General features: G+C 41.5%; 1 protein-coding gene across 6 annotated transcripts; it reads right to left on the bottom strand.

Moving 5' to 3' along the window:
* LOC120046442 (mitogen-activated protein kinase 8-like) lies at positions 1-27,109 on the bottom strand. 6 transcript variants are annotated; one of them, XM_038991672.1, is made up of 12 exons: positions 26,948-27,109; positions 15,143-15,321; positions 13,530-13,659; positions 13,056-13,114; positions 12,517-12,655; positions 11,378-11,543; positions 9,642-9,713; positions 9,156-9,338; positions 8,929-9,053; positions 8,666-8,729; positions 4,910-4,987; positions 1-367 (listed from the first exon to the last, which is right to left on the bottom strand). In XM_038991672.1, exons 2-12 carry the CDS (start codon positions 15,268-15,270, stop codon positions 195-197), a joined length of 1,317 nt encoding a protein of 438 aa, XP_038847600.1. In that variant the 5' UTR covers positions 15,271-15,321; positions 26,948-27,109; the 3' UTR covers positions 1-194. The 6 variants fall into 6 exon arrangements, 4 of the variants coding, with proteins under 4 accessions (XP_038847600.1, XP_038847601.1, XP_038847602.1 ...); XM_038991673.1 differs by having other exon boundaries at positions 15,143-15,342; XM_038991674.1 differs by lacking the exons at positions 9,642-9,713; positions 26,948-27,109 and adding an exon at positions 10,096-10,167 and having other exon boundaries at positions 15,143-16,428.

Raw genomic sequence — 27,109 nt, forward strand, 5'->3', positions numbered from 1 at the left:
AATGTAATCATGTTTTGAGGCTATACAGTGTTTGTTTACAAACAATGGAGTAAAAGCATTTATATATTATATTCTTCAAGAATCAATTGGTATATATCATTCAATGAAAAGGCAAAAAAGAAAATATGTAGCCATCGCAGATTGCCCCTTTAAGTGTTTTAAACTATATACCGTGACAGGGGTGTGTGTGTGTGTTATCTGCAGCAGGCCAGTGCTCCCAGAGAGGTGTGGCTGTCCAGGCTGCTGTCCGTGTCAGAGGTCATGGTGGGTTCACTAGGGTCACTGGGGTCAGTCGACATGGAGAATACGTCATTGGCTGAGGGGGAGGACGAGGGGTGCTGAGGGGAGCTGTCAATCACTGCTGCACCTGTGCTGCGAAAAACACACAGGATGACTGATACACCTGTACTAGGACCTAGCATGCACATGCGCAAACAAACAAACACACACAGTCCTGCGACATACACACATAATAACTCACACACACCATAGGGAGCTGGAAGAACACCTCTGAGTCTGAGGGGTGCAACGACCCCCCCAATAGAGCAACCTACTACATTATTCACCTCCCTCCTATGAGTCAGCTGTGCATGCTCTCTTTCAGCAACAGCAACTTTAGAAACTGTTCATTCTTATGATTATTCCACTGGAACCTCTTTAATCTAGAAACACCACTCAAACTATAAAACGTGTTTATGTGCTTCTACACCTGCATTACTTGCTGTTTGGGGTTTTAGGCTTGGTTTCTGTACAGCACTTTGAGATATCAGCTGATGTACGAAGGGCTATATAAAGAAATTTGAATTGAATAGTGTGCTTGCCTTGCATACCGATTTTTTATATATTTTTTGAACTATAAACGTTTTAATTGTGCATAAAATCTCCATAGGCTTGAATGGGAAGTATTTGGATTCGCCACTGCTCTTGAACTGTTAAAGCTACCAACTATATAACAACTTTAAAACATGCAGACTGTGACTTGTACTGTTGCGTGATTTTGTTTTTATATACACTACTTATGCTTTTCACACTACAACCATATTTGCATAAATACCTATGCATTTCTGGGGCCATAGATTTGAATGGGAAAATTTCTGGTCGCTACGAGTCTTCAACTGTTTAAGCTTGAAATGCCATTCAAACTAAATTGTGCAGACCAGTCTGGAATAATGTGCTTGTATACAACTTTTTGATATCATTTATACTTTTTGAACTAGACCAACATTGAAATGTACAGACGGACTCAACTTCGATTGATTGTCAAAAGATTGTTGATGCTATTTGTACTCTTTGAACTATAACGGTTTAAAATTTGCATAAAAGCTTAACCTTTTACACTCGTGGTAATTGAGCTATATGGATAGGGATAAATTGAAATGAACCATGGTTACAATGGGAACCGTTTGGAGATTATGGGAAAATTATTAGACCAAAGGTAAGTACACAACAGTACACCTGACACAGACTGAATCCAAACATTGCACTGTTGATTTTATGTGGATTATGTATTTACTGTACTTTCACCACATTCTGTTGATAACGAAATCTGAAAATACTCTGGATGAATTCAGTAACATGATAAACATATTTTTAGAACATTTGGAGTAGGTGCAACGTAAGACAAAAAAATGACAATGGTTTGAGTGAAAGGTCTAATTGGTGTCTTCAAAGTGTGACTTGAATTTACTTCAGAAGTAACTTCAATGCACTTTTATGACTCAAAGAAGAGTCTGTGCCATCAACGAACTAGAGCAAGCACACTTGTAGTTGTTTTGTTTGGAACACAGCCCTGCATCCGCGCCATCACACAATTATTGTTGTTGTTTAACGCAATCCAAAAACGGTCCATTATAAATCTAAATCTGGGTCAGGTCGTCATCATTTGAAAGCTTGTTATATTGCCAACATTACTAGCTAAATGATAAAATATGATCTTTCAGTGTTAGGCTTTTCACAAGGCAATTCAGAAAAGCAGATCGTAATATTGGTGCGCATAGAATGGCGTCATGAGCGCATTCAGATGCGTGTTCCGTGGCAAATTTTCCTCACAATACAACAAACATAGGCTCACTCTGTTCAGGACAACCCAGGGTATGACGCAATGTCATCTTGTAACTGTACATCACACATAATGATCATAAACACTGACACTGTATATGACATGAGTTTTATGATATGGAAATGTGAAGTGCACATTTGGACTCAAGGGTGTGTGGCTGCTTGTATGACATCAAAGCGGTATTTATTGTAATCCGCAACGTCTCATCTTTCAAAATACTATGAGTCCTCTTAATTCACAGTATTTGCCTCGCTCAGACAACAGAACATTTGCTAAAGTTGCCCAATTTCTGGGAGGAATGGGGGTAACTTCTTGTCGCGTGCAGTGCTCAAGTTCAGAACGTCTCTCAGTCAAAACCCATACAGAGCTGTGAAGGAGAGACATTGAGCTCTGACATCATGTATAGCATGTTACTGTACAGTCACTCTGTTCCAATTTAGGTGCTTATCAGTGTCCAAATCTGCCATTTTCAACCTGTATATGGATACGACGGTGAAGGGCTACATAAAGAAAGTTTTGATTCACCAATGCTCTTGGTCAGTTTCAGCTACAAACACCACCCCAACATTGGCATGTGCAGAAGGACTCAACTTAAATGGCTTCAACACAGCTTTTTGCTATCATTCTTAAACTATAAACTATACAGCTTGTTGTATCCCCATTAATTTGGCTCCCGAGTGGCGCAGCGGTCTAAGGCACTGCATCTCAGTGCTAGAGGCGTCACTACAGACCCTGATTCGATTCCAGGCTGTATCACAACCGGCCGTGATTGGGAGTTCCATAGAGTGGCGAACAATTTGCCCAGCATCGTCCGGGATAGGGTTTGGCCGGGGTAGGCCGTCATTGTAAATAAGAATTTGTTCTTAACTGACTTGCCTAGTTAAATAAAGGTACAAAAATAAAATAAAAATTCAATGGCGGATTGCAGGCTTAACCATTCTAAACAGTGCCACAAATCTTTCAGAATGTTCAAACTACAAAATTTTGTGATCTTAAAAATGCATATGGCTTATGATGATATAGTACTGACCTACTATACTAGCCCAGTATAACCCACTATAATTACGCCACACCTACAAACCACCCCAAAATAGGTCAACATAACTAACACATTGTATTTGCAACCGCAGCATTCAAACGAGGCTGCAATGAAAACTAATGGGACTGTAGCGTTCTGTGTTGGCATCACAATCCGGGCTGTGAAATACGTTTTGATTCAGCGTTGACTGACATGGTAATGGTCCAATAGTATTCGAGAAAATATCTAAATATGGACTCCCTCTGATGCGGTACGTTACATCGCGACGTGTCACTACGTAACATACGGCACGCATTTGCAACTAATTTTGTGCCGTACAGCCTCTTTCCACCACGGGTAGCCCTTCTCTCGAAGATTAAAAACAAGAAAGGGACAGGGTAAGGGGTAAGGGGTATACCTAGTCAATTGTCCAACTGAATGCATACATTTTTTGCGTCAATACTGCAAGTTATCAAGACTCTCAAAAGCCGCAGCCGCTGTTTACTTCTGAAGATAACTTTAGCGACGCCCTAAAAACCCAATTCAAATTCGACACAAACCTTCAAATAGGTATGTAATGACACATTATATAAACACTTTATAGTGTTTTATTTACATTTTAGATGTGATAAGTTGGACAGATCGGGTGAAAAAAGCCATTTCCCCACACAACATATCTCCCAGTAGGATTCCCTTCCCCAACCGGCATTTTTAAAAAGACCCGACGGAGCTCATTGCCTTCTTCAATCATGCAGAGACGGGTAACATGAAGGTCTCGTCATTGATTTTTCTGGAAAGGGGAGAAATTGCGCTTTACAATGGTATTCATATTACAGTTGACCTGGAAGTATTACGTTTTTGGGGCACTAAAATAAGGTAAATTGTACAGAATAGCACAATGTACAAAAGTGCGTTAGTTACTGTTACTTGTCATTTTCTTTGCTTTCTGGGGGGGTTGCATGTTTTTTTTATTGGGCACAGGGGACAGTAGTGTGTTTTTTCCCTGGCTTGCTACCGGCCCGGCGGGCCATGGCATAAATATATATATTTCCCCCCTTAGCACACGGGATGGGTAATCAATAAACTCAGCACAGACCAGTCTGCGAGCCTGTCGCGCATCTCTGACTCCCTGAAGCATCTTTGTATAAAATGTGATTTAAAAAAAATCACACCCACAACACGAGCTGATTCGATGGACTTGACGTGAATATTCTGACAGTAGCCTCCTAAAACTTTCAGCGTGACTGCCAGAGCATTGTAGTTACAGTCGGGGGCTAGCCTACATAGACATGATATGCAATTTCCAAAAACATGAATGTGACACACGAGTCATTGAGTAATTGCCATTTTAGCACATTGACTAACCAGGATTTACATGAGATATTTGAACAGGCGAGTAAATAGCCTATGGTCAAATAGCTACTGTAAGCAAAAAAATAAGCCTCTTGTTTCTTTAGCCAGCTAGCATCAGGGATCCAATAATGGTGAGTTGACATGGTATTACTATTCTCCCAAGTGAAGCTTGCTTGCCTATTGAAATCAGAAAAAAATACAAATTATTATTATATTATTTCAAGTTAATTAAATGACGAGGAAGGGAAAAGCATGTACAAGGGGAGGGTCACGTGAAAATATGTTTTACGATGGGGAGGGGGGTGCATTTTTTAAAATGACACCTCAAGTTGGACCCTCCCCAGTAATTTTTGTACGGTACCATAAACATACCATTAGCAATGTTTTAATCCATGTTTTTTCAGAGTGAAATATACAGATTTAGTCAACATTAACACAATAACAGCAGACACCAGCTCACATAAGCAAAATAAACTAACCTAAAAGAGGTTGTCCTTTGATCACGCCATTCTGCTTGGTCCACTCGTCCCACTCATACACCTCCTTCCAGATCAGGTCTACAACAGGGTGAATACAGGGAGCGAGAGAGAGAGAGAGAGAGCGAGAGAGACAGAGACGGAGACACAGAAACACAAAGACAGAGACACAGAGAGAGCAAGAGGGAAAGAGGGGGAGATAAAGGGTGAAATGAGAGAAAAGACAAGGACAAGGAGAGAAAAGAAGAAAGGTGGAGAGAGAGACATAAAGGAGGGGAAAGAGACAGTTCAGAGAGGAGGGAAAGAAGGAGAGAGAAAAAATATGACATGTTTTAAGGACATTATCAACATACATATTTAACTTATTAATTGTCGTTTCAACATTATAATGGAATAATATGCATTTTAGCTAAGAAAATGTAGCCTATTTCTGAACCAAGTAGCAATTTTCATTCACTATAGAAATAAAAATGTAAATGCTCAATCCTAAAATGTGCGCATTCATTAACAAACATAACAAACATCTGGTAGCAGAGAGAACAGTCTGACTTGGGTGGCTGGAGACTGACAATTTTTAGGGCCTTCCTCTGACACCGCCTGAAACAGAGGTCATGTATGGCAGGGAGCTCGGCCGCAGTGATGTACAGGGCCGTACACACTACCCTCTGTAGAACCTTGTGGTCGGATGCCAAGCAGTTGCCATACCAAGCGGCGATGCAGCCAGTCAACAGGCTCTCAATGGTGCAGCTGTAGAACCTTTTGAGGATCTGAGGGCCCATGCCAAATCTTTTCAGCCTCCTGAGGGGGAAGAGATGTTATCATGCCCTCTTCACGGCTGTGTTGGTGTGTGTGGACCATGATAGATCCTCAGTCTTGATGACGTTGAGGGAGTGGTTGTTGTCCTGGCACCACACTGCCAGGTCTCTGACCTCCTCCCTTTATACTGTCTCATCGTCATCTTTCCTCAGGCCTACCACCGTCGTGTCGTCAGCAAACCTAATGATGATGTAGGAGTCATGTGCGGCCACGCAGTTATGAGTGAACAGCGAGTGCAGGAGGGAACTAAGCACGCACCCCTGAGGGGCCCCCGTATTGAGGGTACGCGTGGCAGATTGTTGCCTACCTTCACCATCTCGGGGTGGCCCGTCAGGATGTGCAAGATCCAGTTGCAGAGGCAGGTGTTCAGTCCCAGGGTCCTTCGCTTAGTGATGAGCTTGGAGGGCACTATGGTATTGAATACTGAGCTGTAGTCAATGAACAGCATTCTCACATAGGTGTTCATTTTGTCTAGGTGGGAGAGGGCAGTGTGGAGTGTAATGGAGATTGTGTCATCTGTGGATCTGTTGGGGTGGTATGTGAATTGGAGTGGGTCCAGGGTGTCTGGGATGATGGTTGTGCTGGGAGCCAGGACAAACCTTTCTAAGCATTTCATGGCTACAGATGTGAGGGCTACAGGGCGATAATCAATTAGACAGGTTACGTTGGCATTGTTGGGCACAGGGACTATGGTGGTCTGCTTGAAACATGTAGGTATTACAGACATGGTCAGGGAGGTTAAAATGCCAGCTGGTCAGCACATGCTCTGTACGCATTCTGGTAATCCGTCTGTGAATGTTAACCTGTTTAAAGGTCTTACTCATATCAGCTATGGAGAGCATGATCACACAGTCATCCGGAACAGCTGGTGCTCTCATGCATGGTTCAGTGTTGCTTGCCTCGAAGCGAGCATATAAGGCATTTAGCTCGTCTGGAGGCTTGCGTCACAGGGCAACTCGCGACTGGGTCTCCCTTTGTAATCCGTGATAGTTCGCAAGCCACGCCACAAGCATCAGAGCCGGCATAGTAGGATTCAATCTTAGTCCTGTATTGACGCTTTTCCTGTTTGATGGCTTGTCAGAGGTCGTAGCAGGATTTCTTATAAGCGTCCTGATTAGTGTCCTGCTCCTTGAAAGCGTCAGCTCTAGCCTTTAGCTCAGTGCGGATGTTGCCTGTAATCCATGGCTTCTGGTTGGGATATGTACATGTGGTTACTCCTCAATGCCATTGGATAAATTCCGGAACATATTCCAGTCTATGTTACCAAAACAGTCCTGTAGCTTAGCATCCACTTTGTCAGACCTTCCTGTTTTGAGTTTTTCCTGTTTTGAGTACTTCACTGGTACTTCCTGTTTGAGTTTTTACTTTTAACCAGGAATCAGGAGGATGGCGTTGTAGTCAGATTTGCCAAATAGAGGGCGAGGGAGAACTTTGTATGCATTTCTGTTTGTGGAATAAAGGTGATCTAGTTTTGTCTCTAGTTGTACAGTTGACATGCTGGTAGAAATGATGTAAAACAGATTTCAGTTTCCTTGCATTAAAATCACCGGCTACTAGGAGCACCACCTCTGGATGCTTTTCTACACATTTTGCCATGAGGCTGAGAGAAAATGTTGCATTTTTAAAGCTAATTAATGCAAACAACTATAGGTGTGTTGACTGTTATAAAGGCACTGGATTATGAGCTGTTTTGTTTGCTAAATGAACAAATTAAGTATGCAGTGACATGGTGCATACAGCAATAGAAGCACAGGGACATATGCCTCAATGTGACCATATTTGTGGCTTATTGGCGTTGTGGCTTTTAGTTTGTTATTTTTGGCCAACCATCCCATGAAAGTGAATGTTATTCCAGTTCATCTGAATGTCATTCCAGTGCACTGCTTGCTAAGAATTCTAGCTGATGGTGTTTGGAAGTTTAGGTAAAAATACAAATAATACCCCTTTTGGAACACTGACAAGTAGAGAGCATAATACAGTGCATTCGGAAAGTATTCAGACCCCTTGACTTTTTCCACATTTTGTTACGTTACAGCCTTATTCTAAAATTGATTAAATAAAATCCTCATCAATCTACTCACAATACCCCATAATGACAAAGCGCAAACAGGTTTATAATTTTTTTTTGCAAATGTATACAAAAACAAAAAACAGAAATGCCTTATTTACATATGTATTCAGACCCTTCGCTATGAGACTCGAAATTGAGCACATCTGTATCCTGTTTCAATTGATCAACCTTGAGATGTTTCTACAACTTGATTGGAGTCCACCTGTGGTAAATTCAATTGATTGTACATGATTTGGAAAGGCACACACCTGTCTATATAAGGTCCCACAGTTGACAGTGCATATCAGAGCAAAAACCAAGCCATGAGGTGGAATATACACACACACACACACACACACACACACACACACACACACACACACACACACACACACACACACACACACACACACACACACACACACACACACACACACACACACACACACACACACACACACAATTATGCTCTCTACTGGTCAGTGTTCCAAACGTGACATTATTTGTATTTTTACCTAAACATGCAAACACCATCAGATATAATTCATAGCAAGCAATGCACTGGAATGACATTCAGATCAACTGGAATGACATTCACTTTCATGGGTTGGTTGGCCAAAAACTAAAAATGTGTATATATATATATATATATATATAAAAATTGCACAATTTGATTGGGTGGGCCTGTAGGTGTACAAATAGTGCTGTAATTTCTAAACGGTTCACCCGATATGGACCCTAAAATGAAAGCTGACAGTCTGCACTTCAACCTCATAGTCATTGTATTTCAAATCCAAAGTGCAGAGCCAAAACAACAAAACATATGTCACTGTGCCAATACTTTTGGAGCTCACTGCTCACTGAAAAGTGATAGCTGTAGTAACATCTTTAACCTTTCCACTCCTCCACCGTATGCTCTCGCTCATCCAGCTGCTTGTCTGTGATCTTCGGAGGGGGCTGAGACGAGAAAGAAAGCAAAAGAAAGAGAGGAAAAGAGCAGAAGAGAGCACAGGAAAAGGAGAAAAGAGGGAAGAAAGGTTGATCCCTACATCGAACCATCAACCGTAGTTCACTCTTCTGACTAAAAGTGTCAACCGTGTCGGTCCAATTTCCAAGTTCCCCCTCCAATAGATTGTACCATTTGTTAAACACTTACCGCCTCCACTTCTGCTGGGTCGTACCACACGTTGATATAGGGGTGTTTCAGGGCCTCGTCCACAGAGATCCTCTTAGACGAGTCGATCACCAACATCTTAGACAGCAGGTCTCTGGCCTGGCTCGCTGGAAGTGGAAAGTGAATATAATTCATACCAGCATGCACACACACGCACACCACACACTCACCCTACCCACATACAAACACACACACTCCATTTCCAGTACCTTTCAGTTTGTTGTGCTCTGAGTCTGCAGGGAAGAGGACGTCAGGGAAGAGTTTGTCAAAGCTGTATCCTGCGTAACGCGGCCTGTTCTCTACGTACGTCCTCACTGATTGGTTGAGCTTCATCAGGAACTCCTGGGGCGGAGTCCCAAGCTGCTCTATCACCTTGTTCCACTGGTCAATGTCTGAGCAGGGGGAGTTAGGGAAACACTACACACAGACATAGCCTTCTCCACAGACACACATAACTATGCTAGAGAAGTACTGTTCCAGAACTATTCCTGTTTTCTAGAACTATCTCTGTGTATTGGCAGAAGCTTAAGTGGTTATGGGGAGGGAGGATGGGAGTATGGGTGTACTTGGATATGGTGGATATGGTGATGGGAATAGTGCAAAAGGAATGCTCCATGGGGTGGTGGTCGGTGGTAAAAAGAAGGTAAAAACACAGACATGGTGAAATGATAACACAGGAAAATAGGAAAGGATACGGTCAGAGCCTGGGAACAACACACTACCTCTGACCATCTCAGCCACAATACAACCCACTGACCACACGTCCACTGCAGGATGAATGGAGGGATGACATGCAAACACAGAGAGAAAAAAATGAAGAAAAGATTAAGGAAATGAGAGAGGAATGTGAATGAATTACAAAAAATGTACAACACAAAAAAATCAGACACATGAAACTGAAATTGGAAAGAGGGATAAATCTGGTGAATGAAGGAGAAAAAGGAAAGCATGAACGATTAAATTGGGTGAACAAGAGTGAAAATGGATGCAGCATTCAGGGTCTGCCAGTCTCCAGGCACAGGAAGGGAAAGGAAGGAAATCAGGACGTGAAATAAATGGCCATCTCATAAACCGAGAGACTGAAGAGGAAGGATGCAAACTGTTTCATTTCGGCAGGAGACAATTTACATCCAGAAGCACCAAGGATACAGTCCCTTCCTGGGAACAGGATTTTGTGGCGGATCATTTCTGCCAGAATACACCCCACAGACCATATGTCCACTGTTACAACATGGGCAGGAGAGGGGGGGGGGGGTTAGCTTTTAGTAGTTAGTAAAGAGACCATTGTTTCTCATTGTGAACAACTTTCCCAGAGGCTTGAAGAGAAGTGGATGGCTAATGTACAAGCTGGCAAAAAAAAAAAACAGTGTTGTTATTGATTTAATTTCCATGATTTATAAAAACATAAATGTAATGAAAACAGTGCTGTTGGCATTAGGTAGGTTAGAAAATAATCCGCATTAAAACAATATGAGCATTTTCCCACCAGAGATGTTTCCATCAAATTGACTTGTTGCGGATAAGAGTGATGACGTAGTGCACATAAAAATAACTTTTACCGGTTAAATTCCCATGTACCAAATAAAACATACAAGCTAATGGTATTCCATATATATTTGTGCATAAAGGCATTTCCACTTCCACTTTGTACTGAATACTCAGGGTGAACAAGTTGTAGAGTCACGTGCAAAGCGCAGCAGATGTTTATTAAGCCATCGCAGAAGGCAGGAATCGTGGTCACAGGCAGGCAATGGTCAAACAATACATCACAACCATACAAACAGAAAGAACTGAACTAAATAGGGAGCTGATGAGACCAGGTGGGAATCGATCACAGGTGAAATCAATTATCAAAAATGAAAGACAGGGCTACGTTCCAGAACCCCTTGGTTGACTAAGAAAATAATAGCAGAACCTTACACACTTCTCACATAATTAATGTTACAGACACAAAAATATCCCACCTTGTCTAGTATATTTTGTTGTGTCAACATTTGGAAAGTTTACTGAAAAATGTGCTGTTTCCAACAGGCCTTTCTTGACATTTTATTTCCGATGTACTTTACTGACATTTTTTAAATATTTTTATTTAACCAGGCAAGTCAGTTAAGAACACATTCTTATTTACAATGACAGCCTAGGAACAGTGGCAGAACTGCAGATTTTTACCTTGCCAGCTCAGGGATATCGATCTAGCAACCTTTCGGTTACTGGCCCAACGCTCTAACCACTAGGCTACCTGCCGCCCCAAAAAGGTTGGATGGAAACTTGATTATAGCTGTGATTTGCAATGTGTCATTATAAACATAATTCATATTTACAAGAGTAAAACAACATTAAAACAATGTCATGAAAGAATCTGCAGTGGTGGTTAAGGCATAAAATCAGTATGGTGAATGAATATTTGCTTGATTGATTGACAGGTACTGACCGTTGGCCTGGTAGCCCATCCCCAGTATGACCTCTGGTGCTCTGTAGTATCTGGTCACTACGTAGGGGGTCATCAGCAGACCTGTAGCCGCCGTCCGAGCTAAGCCAAAGTCCAAGATCTTCAACGTACAGTCTGACTTCACCACAACGTTACTGGGCTTTAGATCCTAGAGAAGGGACAAGGAGAGAACATCATCATTGTCATGATCTTTGTCGTCGTCATCATCGTCATCATCATCAATAGCAGCAGCATATTTTAAAGCCCAGACACAGCGAAAATTGTCTATACCCTGCGCAATGTGTCCCAGAGCATTTTTTACTAAAAGATTATGGCAGACAATCCCGTCAGAGAGCACTATTTGCCGCCTTGGCAGATTGTTTTAGCTATTATAGTAAGGGAACAACATGCTCCCCAAACAACGAGAGAGGCAGATGGGGGACATCAGTGAAGCTATGTAGGAGTATAGGAATGTTGTCATCATAATATTATAAAACAGGGCAGCATTCATAATCATCACCATCTTAACAACAGTAATGAGTCACTCCATTTTAACTACAGTTACTGAGTAGTGAGTCATCTTTCACAGATTTGCATGTAGGTAAACGGCATGGTAGTATGACATACAAACCAGTTACATTATTCTAGAATCTAGATTCATCTCAGAATGATCTCGGTAGTTATTTGTTTTTTCCCATCCTTGAATCAACTTTACATGCTCCATTGGGCCAAGCATGTATCCCAAATGGCCCTCTATCACTCCCTATACATTACATTTATTTGACCAGAGCCCAGGAATAGGGTGACATTTCAGACGCAATACTCTGAATGAGTATTTAGATCATTAGCATGTTCCTCCTGCTCTCCTGTGGATATAGCCAACATCACAGCTCTGACATGGAGGAGTTACTGTAAATCTGGGCTTTTAGCTTAGTATAATCTTTGGAAATACAACAATCCCCCATTATTAGTTTAGTGTTACCCAGTATGAGCCATACCCTGTGTCTACCTGTTAGCTTATTGTTATTGGTGTGAACTATACCCTGTGTCTACCTGTTAGCTTAGAGTTAGCATGCATGAGCCATACCCAGTGTCTACCTGTTAGCTTAGCATTAGTGTGTATGAGCAAGTATGAGCCGTACCCTGTGTATGATGCCGGCAGCGTGGAGGTGTTTGATGCCACACAGCATCTGGTAGAGCAGGTAAGACAACCTCTCATGATCCAGCTCCATCTGAATCACCTGGCACAAGTTGGCATCCATCAGCTCCATCACAATGTATCTACACAGGTAGGAAGTGAGATGAAAATACACACACACACACTTGTGTGTACACATAAGCGTACACACAGACACAGACACACACACAAACCGAGGAGGCGCACACCCCACATCTGTGGAGCCAGCTGGAAGGCTTAAACTGAGAGGGATACAGTATGCAGAGAGATTTCAGACAGTTATTCTGGTAATAGCTGAGTAATTGTTTAATTGATGACAGACAGGCCCTATTAAAATATAATTCTATGATCCTTCTATGTCTTAATTCCTAACAGCATGTAATCATTTTACACTGTCAAAGGTTTATCATGTTATTATACATCAAATGAAGGTGCATTTCGACTGAGGATTTTCCCCCGGTGTTTTACGCAAAAGGCTCAAGACTTTTCTTATAATGTACTTACACATCTGCAAATTCTTCTAATGATTTTTGTGGGCTGAATACGTTTAATAGGCCAATGATCTGTAACAACATGAACACACATGAGTCATACACAATGCTTGCTAAATTAGTTTCCTCAATATAAGGAAAACAGTCCTTCATCATAACACGTTTGTAATCAAGTAATTTTCAAATGTATTATGCAATATAACAATAAAAAAATATAAAAACGGGTAACTGCAGTTCTGGATGCTGGTTGAATGAATCTGCATTTTAGCTGTGTGTATATTAACTATATGGGCTACCAAAGTAAATGCCTGTTTACTGTTCCTTCTAAAGTACCATTATGCATTCATACAATAATATTCTTAGAGTTTCTCTCTATGTCCAGCCAGGCCATTCATAACCATAATTGAGGATAATTGTCAGAGTCATACCTAAAATATAATAAAACAGCAGGAAGAAGTCATTGACCAGTGTTGGTAGGCAGACTTACATTTTTGTGATTGACACATTTCATTAACACCAGTTCTCTGTACGCTCTCTTGGCATGCGTCTGGTTCTGGAACGGCCGACTTAACTTCTTAATAGCCACATTTCTCTCAAGGTTGTGGTCATACGCTGAACTGAAAAAGCAAGACCAAGAGCATGGCAATACATGAACACATCCCTAACAACAGGGTGATACAGACTGTAGGAAATAGGAATTTAAATGGATATCTAATTTGTGTTTCTTTCCATTGGATGTTTTACAGCATGTGACCTTGAAACATTCCATGGTCCATTGTGCCATTGATGGACCAGCTTTGGCATCAACCTCCCTCCATTGATTAAGCACCACAGTATTTAGACAAATTCAAACTGGGGTACTTTGGTATGTAGCTTTTAATTTAATGTTGCCTTGTAAACTAATTGAATCTGAAAAAAATGTTATCTCATGGGGCAAAAAAAAAAAGACGAAAACCTCAAGCAAAAAGGATTTGAAAACAATACATGGTGATACTTTGTTTTGTATCCTGTTGTTTACTGGTAATTACCTAGTACAACCCGCTGTTAAAACAGTAATTAACTAGTATATGACAGGCAGAAAAAACTAAAAGGGTATGAAGGACACCACTTAGTTAATGAAAAATGTAGAAACATTTATCGTGGGGTTGACTTTTGCCCATCAAGGCAAACGGAGGGATGAACTTATTTTCTGGGCATTTATTTTCTGGGGCATTTCGTTAGAAATAGTTAAAAACGGCCTCTTGAGTAGCACTGTGGTCTAAGGCACTGCATCACAGTGCTTTAGGTGTCACTACAGACCCGGGTTCAATCCCGGGCTGTGTCACAACCGGCCATGACCGGGAGTCCCATCAGAATGGGACCGGCCCAGCGTCGTCCGGGTTAGGGGAAGGTTTGGCTGGGGGGGCTTTACTTGGCTCATCGCGTCTTATCGACTCCTTATGTTGGGCCGGGTGCCTGTTGAACGACTTGGTCGTCAGTTGAACAGTGTTTCCTCTGACACATTGGTGTGGCTGGCTTAAGGAGCGCAGTTTGGCGGGTCATGTTTCAAAGGACGCATGACTTGACCTTTGGCTTTCCCGCAGCAATGAGACAAGATCATAATTGATTCGCAAATGGATATCACGAAATTGGGGTAAAATTCACAACAAAATCAAAAAATAAATAGTTAAAAACATGACAAACAAACTCCAACGCATTTTGGCATTGTGTCAGCCTTCATCAAGGCATAAAGATTTGAGTGTCCACATGGGAGCTCTATAAATCACCTTTGGATAACCAATAAGAAAACATGTCACATAAACAAAATAACAACATATGAAAATGAAACAGGGATGTGAACCTAGAGTAAATTATTTATGAATAATAAAAGTAGCAACATAAATGTAAAAGATAGCATAAACAATAAAAAATATATAGACACAAATGACTATGCCAATCCAACAATTTTGATTTACTAAGAGGTGACCTCTTCTGCCAGTCATAGACTACCCTTTTCAAAAAGTACCTTGTACCAAGTCTCTATGGCCTTATAGTTTTTTTTTAACCAGCACATTGTTTTTTCTTCTCAGTAACTAGTAATTGCATAGTGATTACACTTACCAGACGATTCCCTGTGCTCCTGAGCCGATGGGCCTTAGATTCTGGTAGCATTTCAGAACAGTGAAGGTGGAATCTCCGACATCTAAACTGTAGAGCTCCCTCTCTTCTCCTCGCTCGTTTTTATTCATGATGAAACCTTGAGGAGCTGCTTTCTGGGCATCCAAACTATGCTCTCTGGACTATTGACCCACATGCACGCACTCACGCACACACACACAAATGCACAAACGCATGCACACACACACACACACACATACACACAGAAAGAGAAAGAGAATAACATATTTTTAGGATACAGAACACAGGTAGCTACGGTATGTTCTGAAGTGCATATGTTTTTAGCTTTAAAGATCAAATCTGCATTAGGGGAAACAGAGCCACTGTTCGCCCCAGTGCCTTTGTTTTGTTATGGTAATCATATTGCAGATACTTTGGAAAACAAATGTATGATTACTTGTAGGATTACCTTTAAATTCAAAAAGGATTTTTGGGCCTTATCTATATTTTCAAGTCCTATTCTTGAATATCAAGGGGTATTAAATTCATTGGAATGACTGACTGGAAATCTGACAGACTTTGATTTTGTAAAGATATAGCCTAATCATATTATTATCTGTATTAAAGTAGAAAGCAATGGGTTAGAATAAGCCTAGTTAACCAACCCAAGTAAACCATTTATGGCCAGCTATGTAAAATCTACCATTGATTTATCCTGCAATAGAAGTCGTTCAAATGGTAAAATTAATTTATGTATTCTTCTAATGTGAAAGTAATCTAAAAGTAACTGAGTTTGTGTAATCCAAAAGTTCCGTTACTGATAAAAAAAGTTGGACAGATAACTAGTAACTGTAATGGATTATATTTCAAATTTAACCTATCCAACCCTGCTGGTGACATCACCAGGCAGTAAATTAGTTAATAGACCAATAAGAGAGTTCCAAACCTCTATGCCAATAACAGATCATTTCCAGTTTTCTCCTCCCCACTCAAACCACTCAGTCCTATCAAAATTACTGCTCACGGGTCATTACACTCCAAAATCAGATGATATTTTCAAACCTCAAAAGCGATCTTCTCTTCAGATAAGTCCACATCCCAGGCATTCTGTTTTGTAGAAGGAGCTACAGTGTAAATGCCACAATCCAAAATGAATAGAGAAGATACGCATAATGCAATTTACAGATCTGCGGTGCTAATCTTTACCATTCATTTGTTGGGTGATGTCACGCCCTGGCCATAGAGAGGCTTTTATTCTCTATTTTGGTTAGGCCAGGGTGTGACTAGGGTGGGCATTCTAGTTTCTTTAATTCTATGTTTTCTATTTCTTTGTTTTTGGCCGAGTGTGGTTCCCAATCAGAGGCAGCTGTCTATCGTTGTCTCTGATTGGGAATCATACTTAGGCATCCTTTTTCCCACCTGTGTTTGTGGGTAGTTAGTTTCTGTTTAGTGTCTGCACCTGACAGAACTGTTTCAGTTTTTCACTTTGTTATTTTGTTCAAGTGTTTTTGAGAAATAAAATATAATGAACACTTACCACGCTGCGCTTTGGTCCATGCCTTCCGACGAGAGACGTTACAGAACTACCCACCACCAAAGGACCAAGCAGCGTGGTAAAAAGGACGAGTGGACATGGGAGGAGATCCTGGACGGAAAAGGACCCTGGACGCAGGTCGGGGAGTATCGCCGTCCGAAGGAGGAGATAGAAGCAGCAAAAGCGTAACGGCGACGTTACGAGGAGTTGGAGCAACGAGGCAAGAACGAGAGGCAGCCTATTCAGCCTATTGCGGACAGTCTGAGCACTGATGGAAGGATTGTGCGTTCCTGGTGTAACTCAGGCAGTTGTTGTTGTAATTCTGTACCTGTCCAGCAGGTGGGATGTTCGGATGTACCGATCCTGTGCATCTGTTGTTACACATGGTCTGCCACTGTGAGGACGATCGGCTGTCCGCCCTGTCTCCCTGTAGTGCTGTCTTAGTCATCTCACAGTACGGACATTGCAATTTATTGCCCTGGCCACATCTGCAGTCCTCATGCCTCCTTGCAACATGCCTAAGGCACGTTCACGCAGATGAGCAGGGACCCTGGCTATCTTTCTTTTGGTGTATTTCAGAGTCAGTAGAAAGGCCTCTTTAGTGTCCTAAATTTTCATAACTGTGACCTTAATTGGCTACCATCTGTCAGCTGTTAGTGTCTTAACGACCGTTCCACAGGTGCATGTTCATTAATTGTTTATGGTTCATTGAATAAGCATGGGAAACAGTGGTTAAACCCTTTACAATGAAGATCTGTGAAGTTATTAGGATTTTTACGAATTATCTTTGAACGACAGGGTCCTGAAAAAGGGACATTTCTTTTTTTGCTGAGTTTATTTTCAAGAATTGTGGTGCCAGCATCAAGTTATAGGTATGCCTGTCACAGGCAGGGACTGGGGAGTTTTGTCAGGCCCAAAATAAATATGAAAGGGGCAAAGCTCATGTAAAAACTTTGAGGAAAACCTGCCTCAGTCTTTTGAAGACCCAACACGGTGGTAGTTTTATTTATCAGTGGGACGATTACACACATTTTAACACTTAGGACACATCAGAATGACTTTCTAATAGATGTTGAGTGTTCCTGAGCGGTCCAGTCTTAGTCCTGACATAAATCTGTTTGAAAATCTGAGAAAAGACTTGAATATTGCTGTCCGTCAATGATCCCCAACCAAATTGACCGCTTCAGCAATTTTTCCAAACACAAAAGATATGTATTGCTACAAGATATGTGCAAAGTTAGTGAAATCTTATTCAACATGATTCACAGCTTTAATTATTGCTGCCAAAGGTGACTCAAACAAGTAACTCTGGGGTGTGAAGACATACGCAATCAAGACATCTTCATTTTAATATTTTAGAAAATCTCACATTTTTCTTTCACTTTGAAAATGTGGAGTAGGTTGTGTAAATCAGTAGGGGGAAAAATCTTTTCATCCCTTTTTAAATTTACAGTTGAAATCAGAAGTTTACATACACTAAGGTTGGAGTCATTAAAACTCGTTTTTCAACCACTCCACAAATTTCTTGTTAACAAACTGTAGTTTTTGCAAGTTGGACAGGACATCTGCTTTGTGCATGACACAAGTAATTTTTCCAACAATTGTTTACAGACAGATTATTTCACTTATTATTCACTGTATCAGAATCCCAGTGGGTCAGAAGTTTACATACACTAAGTTGACTGTGCCTTTAAACAGCTTGGAAAAATCCAGAAAATTATGTCATGGCTTTAGAATCTTCTGATAGGCTAATATACATAATTTGAGTCAATTGGAGGTGTACCTGTGGATGTATTGCAAGGTCTACCTTCAAGCTCAGTGCCTCTTTGCTTGACATCATGGGAAAATCAAAAGAAATCAGCCAAGACCTCAGAAAGAAAATTGTGGACCTCCACAAGTCTGGTTCATCCTTGGGAGCAATTTAAAAACGTCTGAAGGTACCACGTTCATCTGTACAAACAATAGTACGCAAGTATAAACACCATGGGACCACGCAGCTGTCATACCGCTCAGGAAGGACACACGTTCTGTCTCCTAGAGATTAACGTACTTTGGTGCGAAAAGTGCAAATCAATCCCTGAGCAACAGCAAAGGAATTTGTGAAGATACTGGAGGAAACAGGTACAAAAGTATCTATATCCACAGTAAAACGAGTCCTATATCGACATAACCCGAAAGGCAGCAAGGAAGAAGCCACTGCTCCAAACCCGCCATAAAAAAAGCCAGACTACGGTTTGCAACTGTATATGGGGACAAAGATCGTACTTTGTGGAGAAATGTCCTCTGGTCTGATGAAACAAAAATAGAACTGTTGGCCATAATGACCATCGTTATGTTTGGAGCAAAAAGTGGGATGCTTGCAAGCCGAAGAACACCATCCCATCCGTGAAGCACGGGGGTGGCAGCATCATGTTGTAGGGGTGCTTTGCTGCAGGAGGGACTGGTGCACTTCACAAAATACATGGCATCATGAGGGAAGAAAAGTATGTGGATATATTGAAGCAACATCTCAAGACATCAGTCAGGAAGTTAAAGCTTGGTCGCAAACGGGTCTTCCAAATGGACAATGACCCCAAGCATACTTCCAAAGTTGTGGCAAAATGGCTTAAGGACAACAAAGTCAAGGTATTGGAGTGGCCATCACAAAGCCCTGACCTAAATCCCATAGAACACTTGTGAGCAGAACTGAATAAGCGTGTGCGAGCAAGGAGGCCTACAAACCTGACTCAGTTACACCAGCTCTGTCAGGAGGAATGGGCCAAAATTCACCCAACTTATTGTGGGAAGCTTGTGGAAGGCTTCCAAAGTTAAACAATTTAAAGGCAATGCTACCAAATACTAATTGGGTGTATGTAAACTGACCCACTGGGAATGTGATGAAGAAATAAAAGCTGAAAAAAATAATTCTCTCATATTATTCTGACATTTCACATTCTTAAAACAACGTGGTGATCGTAACTGACCTAAGACAGGGAATTTTTACTTGGATTAAATGTCAGGAATTGTGAAAAACTGAGTTTAAATGTATTTGAAAAACTGAGTTTAAATGTTTACGGTGTATGTAAACTTCCGACTTCAACTGTAAGTATAATGAGGCAGCAAAATGTGACACCTATGCAAGGGGTGTGAAAACTTACTAGGCACTGTAGCTGGATTTAAACGGATGGCATGGGATGTAGATTCGTCTTGACATAAGAGTACTTTTGTGGTCTGAAACGCCTGACAAAATGTGAATTTTGAGTGTAATGTCCCCTTAACTATACAAACATGAGGTGGGAGAATATAATATAATCAGAAGCTACTGGACTGAGTGTGAACCATACACTCAGAAAAAAAAGTGCTATCTAGAATGTAAAAGGGTTCTTTGGCTGTCCTTTAGGAGAACCCTTTGAATAACCTTTTTTGGTTCCAAGTACAACCCTTTTGGTTGTAGGTAGAACCCTTTTGGGTTCCATGTAAAACCATTTCCACAGAGGGTTGTACATGGAACCCAAAAGGGTTCTTTCTACCTGGAACCCAAAAGGGTTCTTTCTACCTGAACACAAAAGGGTTCTCCTATAGGGACAGCCAAATAACCCGTTTGACACCCTTTTTTCTAAGAGTGTAGGTGGTTTACATCTCTCACCACATTAGTATATGAACCATCAGCCTAGGAATATATTTTTCAGGGCTCAGGGTCCAATCGGATGAGGTCACACTGATACTGACCTCCCAATGGGTGTTTATGATCTTCACCCTGTGGTGATTTCTGTATTTTGTTACTTCTCATGGGGGGAAATGTTATGAGATGTCAGACGGGTGACATGCAATCTTCTCTTCTTTCCATCTCCTTGAGTAATTAGAGAGAGATATGCTGTATATTTTCCCTCTGCAGTCTCTTTCTCCTTCTCGCTTATTGTCTTTCTTTCTCTCATTTCCCCCTCTCCCGTCCTGTCTCTGATCTAAGTATTCATTCCTGTCTTTAAAGCCCAGTCTGGAGTGGACTAAATCCCAGAAACATTGGCCCGATTTGACTACATTGAAAATACGTATTTCAATGGATAGTTAACAGCAGGGGTCCACTATATATCTTTCACCTATTGTATCATGTCAAATCAGCGATTTCCATCCATTTTGAAATACATCCTTCCTTACCATTGAAGGTAACAGCCATTAAGGGTTCCACTAGCTTTCACCTATCTTGTCAAAACTGTGATTTCCCCAAGGAAGGTAAGACGGAAACATGCATTGTGATTAGTCCATCATTAAAAGGGCTAAATATGATTCAGCCCGTTAGGTTTCCTCTGACATCCCGTCTGTCTCGCTAAAGTCTCATTTGTGCAAAGTAAACACACTCAAAATGCACACCCACTCACCCATTGGTCTTAAATACATCTAAAACTAAAAGCATTGTATTTGGTTCGAAACATTCTCTAAGACCTAAACCTCAGCTGGAGGATTGTATAAAGGGGGTGACCCTTGAGCAAGTTGAGGAAGCTAAACGCCTAGGTATAACATTGGATGACGAAGTTGTTGTGAAGATGGGAAGGGGTATGTCTGTTATAAAAACAAAAATCAACTGTACCAGTTGCTCAGGCTCTGGTCTTGTCCCATATTGATTACTGTGTGGTCATATGGTCAAGTGCAGCAAAGGAAGACCTAGAAAAGCTGCAGCTGGCTCAAAACAGAGCAGCAGGCCCTTAACTGCACATACAGAACTAACATCAACAACATGCGTGCCAGTCTTTCCTAGTTGAGGGTTGACGAGAGACTAGCTGTGTGCTTCTCTTCTTGTTTTAATGAGAAGTATTACTGTCATGAAAATGTCCGATTTTCTACGTAATCAAATAACATTAATCTCGGACACCCATACATACCCCACAAGACATACGCATACATACCCCACAAGATATACCACAAGGAGTCTCTTCACAGTCCCCAAGTCCAAAATGAATTCACGGCAACGCACAGTATTATACAGAGCCATAATCGCATGGAACTCCCTTCCATCTCCAATTACTCAAGCAAACAGCAAAATGACCTTCAAAATGATTAAACAACATTTCATAGAACGGCAGGGACTGTAAGGGGGACACACACAAACACATGCACACAGACACAATAACATACACATTATTTTTGTTGTTGTATTGTATTATTATTATTAAATTGTTTTATTGTCTGTATATTGCGGTATTTTACATGTGTGTGATTGTCCTTGTCTATCAGTGTTTTTTTATTTGTCATGTTTTGTGTTTTTTGTGGACCCCAGGAAGAATAGCTGCTGCTTTGGCAAAAGCTAACGGGGATCCGAAAAAAAACAATAAACTACACACACACACACACACACACACACACACACACACACACACACACACTGTGTCACAGTATAATCACACCATTCCTCATATCAATCATCAGACAGAAGCCAGGCAGTCATAAGATCATTGTTCAGATGGATTAGCTGGGTGGATGGAGTGTGGTGCTTAGCTTTACTGCTTTTAGTTGTAGGTTATATGCCTGCATGGGTCAAATACAGTTACTAACATGCATATATAGTGTAAGTCTGAATGAATAAATGAACAATTGCTGTATAATGATTTACAAACACACAATGGTTAATGAATGAAGCATAACCTTGTGTAGCCAACATTATGCTATAACAATGGAGCTAAAGTGCTTAGTTCTTGGGTGTTGTCAGTTACTGTGAGTTGCAGTCACCAGTAAGCAGTAACCCCTGCTAATGTTTTACAGTGACTGTTTATTGTGAGTAATCAGTATGAGACAAAAGGATGAATACTGGCTATAACTGCAGTATCTTAGCTTTCCATTTCAGTCAGTGACTGGCTGCACCAAGAACAGCTCTCTTGCGCTCTCCCTCTCTCTCCATCTCCACTCTGCAGTCAGAAGGCTTGGGTAGTCTATCAAGGGGCCTGTGAGTTAGGACAGCTGATACACTTCTACAGCCCTGCAATTACAGTAAGCGACCCTCCATTTCAGCCTCCACTCCATTGTAATGACTGATGAACTGTGTTCATAATGAACATGATAAACAGCTCCTCAACACTGGCAGTCAATCCTGAGTCCCACCCATATGAACTGACTATAGCTTACATCTGGCAAAACATCCACAATCATTAATCTCATCTGAAACTATTAATACAGTATAACTGAGCATTGAATAACAATGGAACTTACACAGTAAGCATCTGATTTAATTCCTAAATAGAAAATTCCTTCTGCATTTAATATAGAATAATACATTGTTTACAAGTGGCATGACCAACAGTTGAAGTCGGACGTTTACCTTAGCCAAATACATTTAAACTCAGTTTTTCACAATTCCTGACATTTAATCCTAGTAAAAATACCCTGTTTTAGGTCAGTAAGGATCACCACTTTATTTTAAGAATGTGAAATGTCAGAATAATAGTAGAGAGAATGAAATATTTCAGCTTTTATTTCTTTCATCACATTCCCAGTGGGTCAGAAGTTTACATACACTCAATTAATATTTGGTAGCATTGCCTTTAAATTGTTTAACTTGGGTCAAACGTTTCACGTAGCCTTCCAAAAGCTTTCCACAATAAATTGGGTGAATTTTGGCCCATTCCTCCTGACAGAGCTGGTGTAACTGAGTCAGGTTTGTAGGCCTCTTGCTCGCACACGCTTTTTCATTTCTGTCCACAAATGTTCTATGGGATTGAGGTCAGGGCTTTGTGATGGCCACTCCAATACCTTGACTTTGTTGTCCTTAAGCCATTTTGCCACAACTTTGGAAGTATGCTTAGGGTCATTGACCCTTTGGAAGACCCATTTGCGACCAAGCTTTAACTTCCTGACTGATGTCTTGAGATGTTGCTTCAATATATCAACATAATTTTCCCTCATCATGATGCCATGTATTTTGTGAAGTGCACCAGTCCCTCCTGCAGCAAAGCACCCCCACAACATGATGCTGCCACCCCCGTGCTTCACGGTTGGGATGGTGTTCTTCGGCTTGCAAGCGTCCCCCTTTTTCCTCCTAACATAACAATGGTCATTATGGCCAAACAGTTCTGTTTTTGTTTCATCAGACCAGAGGACATTTCTCCAAAAAGTACGATCTTCGTCCCCATGTGCAATTGCAAACAGTAGTCTGGCTTTTTTATGGCGGTTTTGGAGCAGTGGCTTCTTCCTTGCTGAGCGGCCTTTCAGGTTATGTCGATATAGGACTCGTTTTACTGTGGATATAGATGCTTTTGTACCTGTTTCCTCTAGCATCTTCACAAGGTCCTTTGCTGTTGTTCTGGTATTGTTTTGCTTTTTTCACACCTAAGTACGTTCATCTCTAGGAGACAGAACGCGTCTCCTTCCTGAGCGGTATGACAGCTGCGTGGTCCCATGGTGTTTATACTTGCGTACTATTGTTTGTACAGATGAACGTGGTACCTTCAGGCGTTAGGAAATTTCTCCCAAGGATGAACCAGACTTGTGGAGGTCTAGAATTTTTTTTCTGAGGTCTTGGCTGATTTCTTTTGATTTTCCCATGATGTCAAGCAAAGAGGCACTGCGTTTGAAGGTAGGCCTTGAAATACATCACAGGTACACCTCCAATTGACTAAAATGACTGTCAATTAGCCTATCAGAAGATTCTAAAGCCATTACATAATTTTCTGAAATTTTCCAAGCTGTATAAAGGCACAGTAAACTTAGTGTATGTAAACTTCTGACCCACTGGAATTGTGATACAGTGAATTATAAGTGAAATAATCTGTCTGTAAACAATTGTTGGAAAAATTATGCACAAAGTAGATGTCCTAACCGACTTGCAAAATCTATAGTTTGATCACAAGAGATTTGTGGAGTGGTTGAAAAATGAGTTTTAATGACTCCAACCTATGTATATGTAAAATTCTGACTTTAACTGTATATAGGGCTAAGTATTAAAAATGTTCTTGAAATGTTAATATTATACATGGAATAGATCATAAAATGCTATGTGCCTATTTTGGCTATATTTTGGCTCCAGTTAGTGCTAAACATGGCTGCTAGAATCTTGACTAGAACCAAAACATTTGATCATATTACTCCAGTGCTAGCCTCTCTACACTGGCTTCCTGTTAAGGCAAGGGCTGATTTCAAGGTTTTACTCCTAACCTACAAAACATTACATGGGCTTGCTCCTACCTATCTTTCCGATTTGGTCCTGCCGTACATACCTACACGTACGCTACGGTCACAAGACGCAGGCCTCCTAACAGTCCCTAGAATTTCTAAGCAAACAGCTGGAGGCAGGGCTTTCTCCTATAGAGCTCCATTTTTATGGAAAGGTCTGCCTACCCATGTGAGAGACGCAGACTCGGTCTCAACCTTTAAGTCTTTATTGAAGACTAATCTCTTCAGTAGATCCTATGATTGAGTGTAGTCTAGCCCAGGAGTGTGAAGGTGAACGGAAAGGCACTGGAGCAACGAACCGCCCTTGCTGTCTCTGCCTGGACGGTTCCCCTCTCTCCACGGGGATTCTCTGCCTCTAACCCTATTACAGGGGCTGAGTCACTGGCTTACTGGTGCTCTTCCATGCCGTCCCTAGGAGGGGTACGTCACTTGAGTGGGTTGAGTCACTGACGTGATCTTCCTGTCTGGGTTGGCCCCCCCCTTGGGTTGTGCCGTGGCGGAGATCTTTGTGGGCTATACTCGGCCTTGTCTCAGGATGGTAAGTTGGTGGTTGAAGATATCCCTATAGTGGTGTGGGCTGTGCTTTGGCAAAGTGGGTGGGGTTATATCCTGCCTCTATGGCCCTGTCCGTGGGTATCGTCGGATGGGGCCACAGTGTCTCCTGGCCCCTCCTGTCTCAGCCTCCAGTATTTATGCTGCAGTACTTTATGTGTCGGGGGGCTAGGGTTAGTCTGTTATATCTGGAGTATTTCTCCTGTGTCTTGTGTGAATTTAAGTATGCTCTCTCTAATTCGCTCTCTCTTTCTCTCTTTCTCTCTCTCGGAGGACCTGAGCCCTAGCACCATGCCTCAGGACTACCTGGCCTGATGACTCCTTGCTGTCCCCAGTCCACCTGGCCATGCTGCTGCTCCAGTTTCAACTGTTCTGCCTGCGGCTATGGAACCCTGACCTGTTCACCGGACATGCTCCCTGTCCCAGACCTGCTGTTTTCAACTCTCTAGAGACAGCAGGAGCGGTAGAGATGCTCTGAATGATCGGCTATGAAAAGCCAACTGACATTTACTTCTGAGGTGCTGACCTGTTGCACCCTTGACAACCAATGTGATTATTATTTTTATTTTTTTACCCTGCTGGTCATCTATGAACATTTGAACATCTTGGCCATGTTCTGTTATAATCTCCACCCGGCACAGCCAGAAGAGGACTCGCCACACCTCATAGCCTGGTTCCTCTCTAGGTTTCTTCCTAGGTTCTGGCCTTTCTAGGGAGTTTTTCCTAGCCACCGTGCTTCTACCCCTGCATTGCTTGCTGTTTGGGGTTTTAGGCTGGGTTTCTGTACAGCACTTTGAGATATCAGCTGATGTAAGAAGGGCTTTATAAATACATTTGATTTGATATGTAAATACTAGTCCTACACTATGCAACGGTTATTGTACCCTAAATATATCCCAGGCATAGCTGTCTTTATCACCTAATTGACTGTACACTGAATGAACAATGTTGTAGTCATGGTGTTGTCAAGACTTCAAGAGTGGCAGAGGGAAGATTCTAAGGCTTAGGCTATACATTGACCATTCAGATGTTGACCATTCAGATTGTTTAAAACCAATAGTGATCAATTGCTATAAATGGCCCTGACAAGCCACAGTGTTTTAATACCGTCATAATAACCTTGGCCAGCCGACCTTTCACCGTTATACGCCCCTTACGGTGGCTGTGGCTGCCAGGTAAAACAAAACACCGGCGCCTTGACAATATGATGATGATATGACGATAACCAACCTCGCTAAAAATGTAGCAAATATGTCTATAATTCCCAAGCAGGCATTTTGGTAATAGCCTGCTTTTTACAGCCTGTATGTAGTCTATGCGATACGTTATTAACCTACACATAGCGGGATAGCCTATTTTGAGCACTATCCTATGCCAATCCAACAATCGAATATATTGTGGTAGCCTTCCCTGTTACATTGAATCATGGACAAGTAGGCTATTAGGTGAATATGATAGAATACATTGACCCATTATAATATATTGACAACAAACCGCATCTGTAGTTGCGTGCAATTCGCCGCTAACGACCCTCCCCCACAGCTAAACAATACCATGGACAGCGGCGCAAAAACGTAAGCACTTACCTCAGTCAACAAAATACAGAATGATCACTCCTCGATTCTCCACAATAGTCCGCGTTCTTGACGATTAATTCAGTTTATTTATAAGGATAATACAAATTTCGCTATTATGTTGTCCAGCTACAAACATGACCTCACCGAATGCACTACGCTCTCTGCATTGCC

This window comes from Salvelinus namaycush, chromosome 4 (genome assembly GCF_016432855.1).
Source record: "Salvelinus namaycush isolate Seneca chromosome 4, SaNama_1.0, whole genome shotgun sequence".
Lineage (NCBI taxonomy): Eukaryota > Metazoa > Chordata > Actinopteri > Salmoniformes > Salmonidae > Salvelinus > Salvelinus namaycush.

Bases quoted from the DNA above. Each gene is read 5' to 3' on its own strand.
- LOC120046442 (XM_038991672.1), bottom strand. From the start codon at position 15,270: ATGAATAAAAACGAGCGAGGAGAAGAGAGGGAGCTCTACAGTTTAGAT. The intron at 9,339-9,641 runs GTATCCTTTCCT...CCCCCTGCTCAG, and splicing joins GTTGTTCCCAGGCTCTGACC to ACATTGACCAGTGGAACAAG. The intron at 8,730-8,928 runs GTAAGTGTTTAA...TTCTCGTCTCAG, and splicing joins ACCCAGCAGAAGTGGAGGCG to CCCCCTCCGAAGATCACAGA.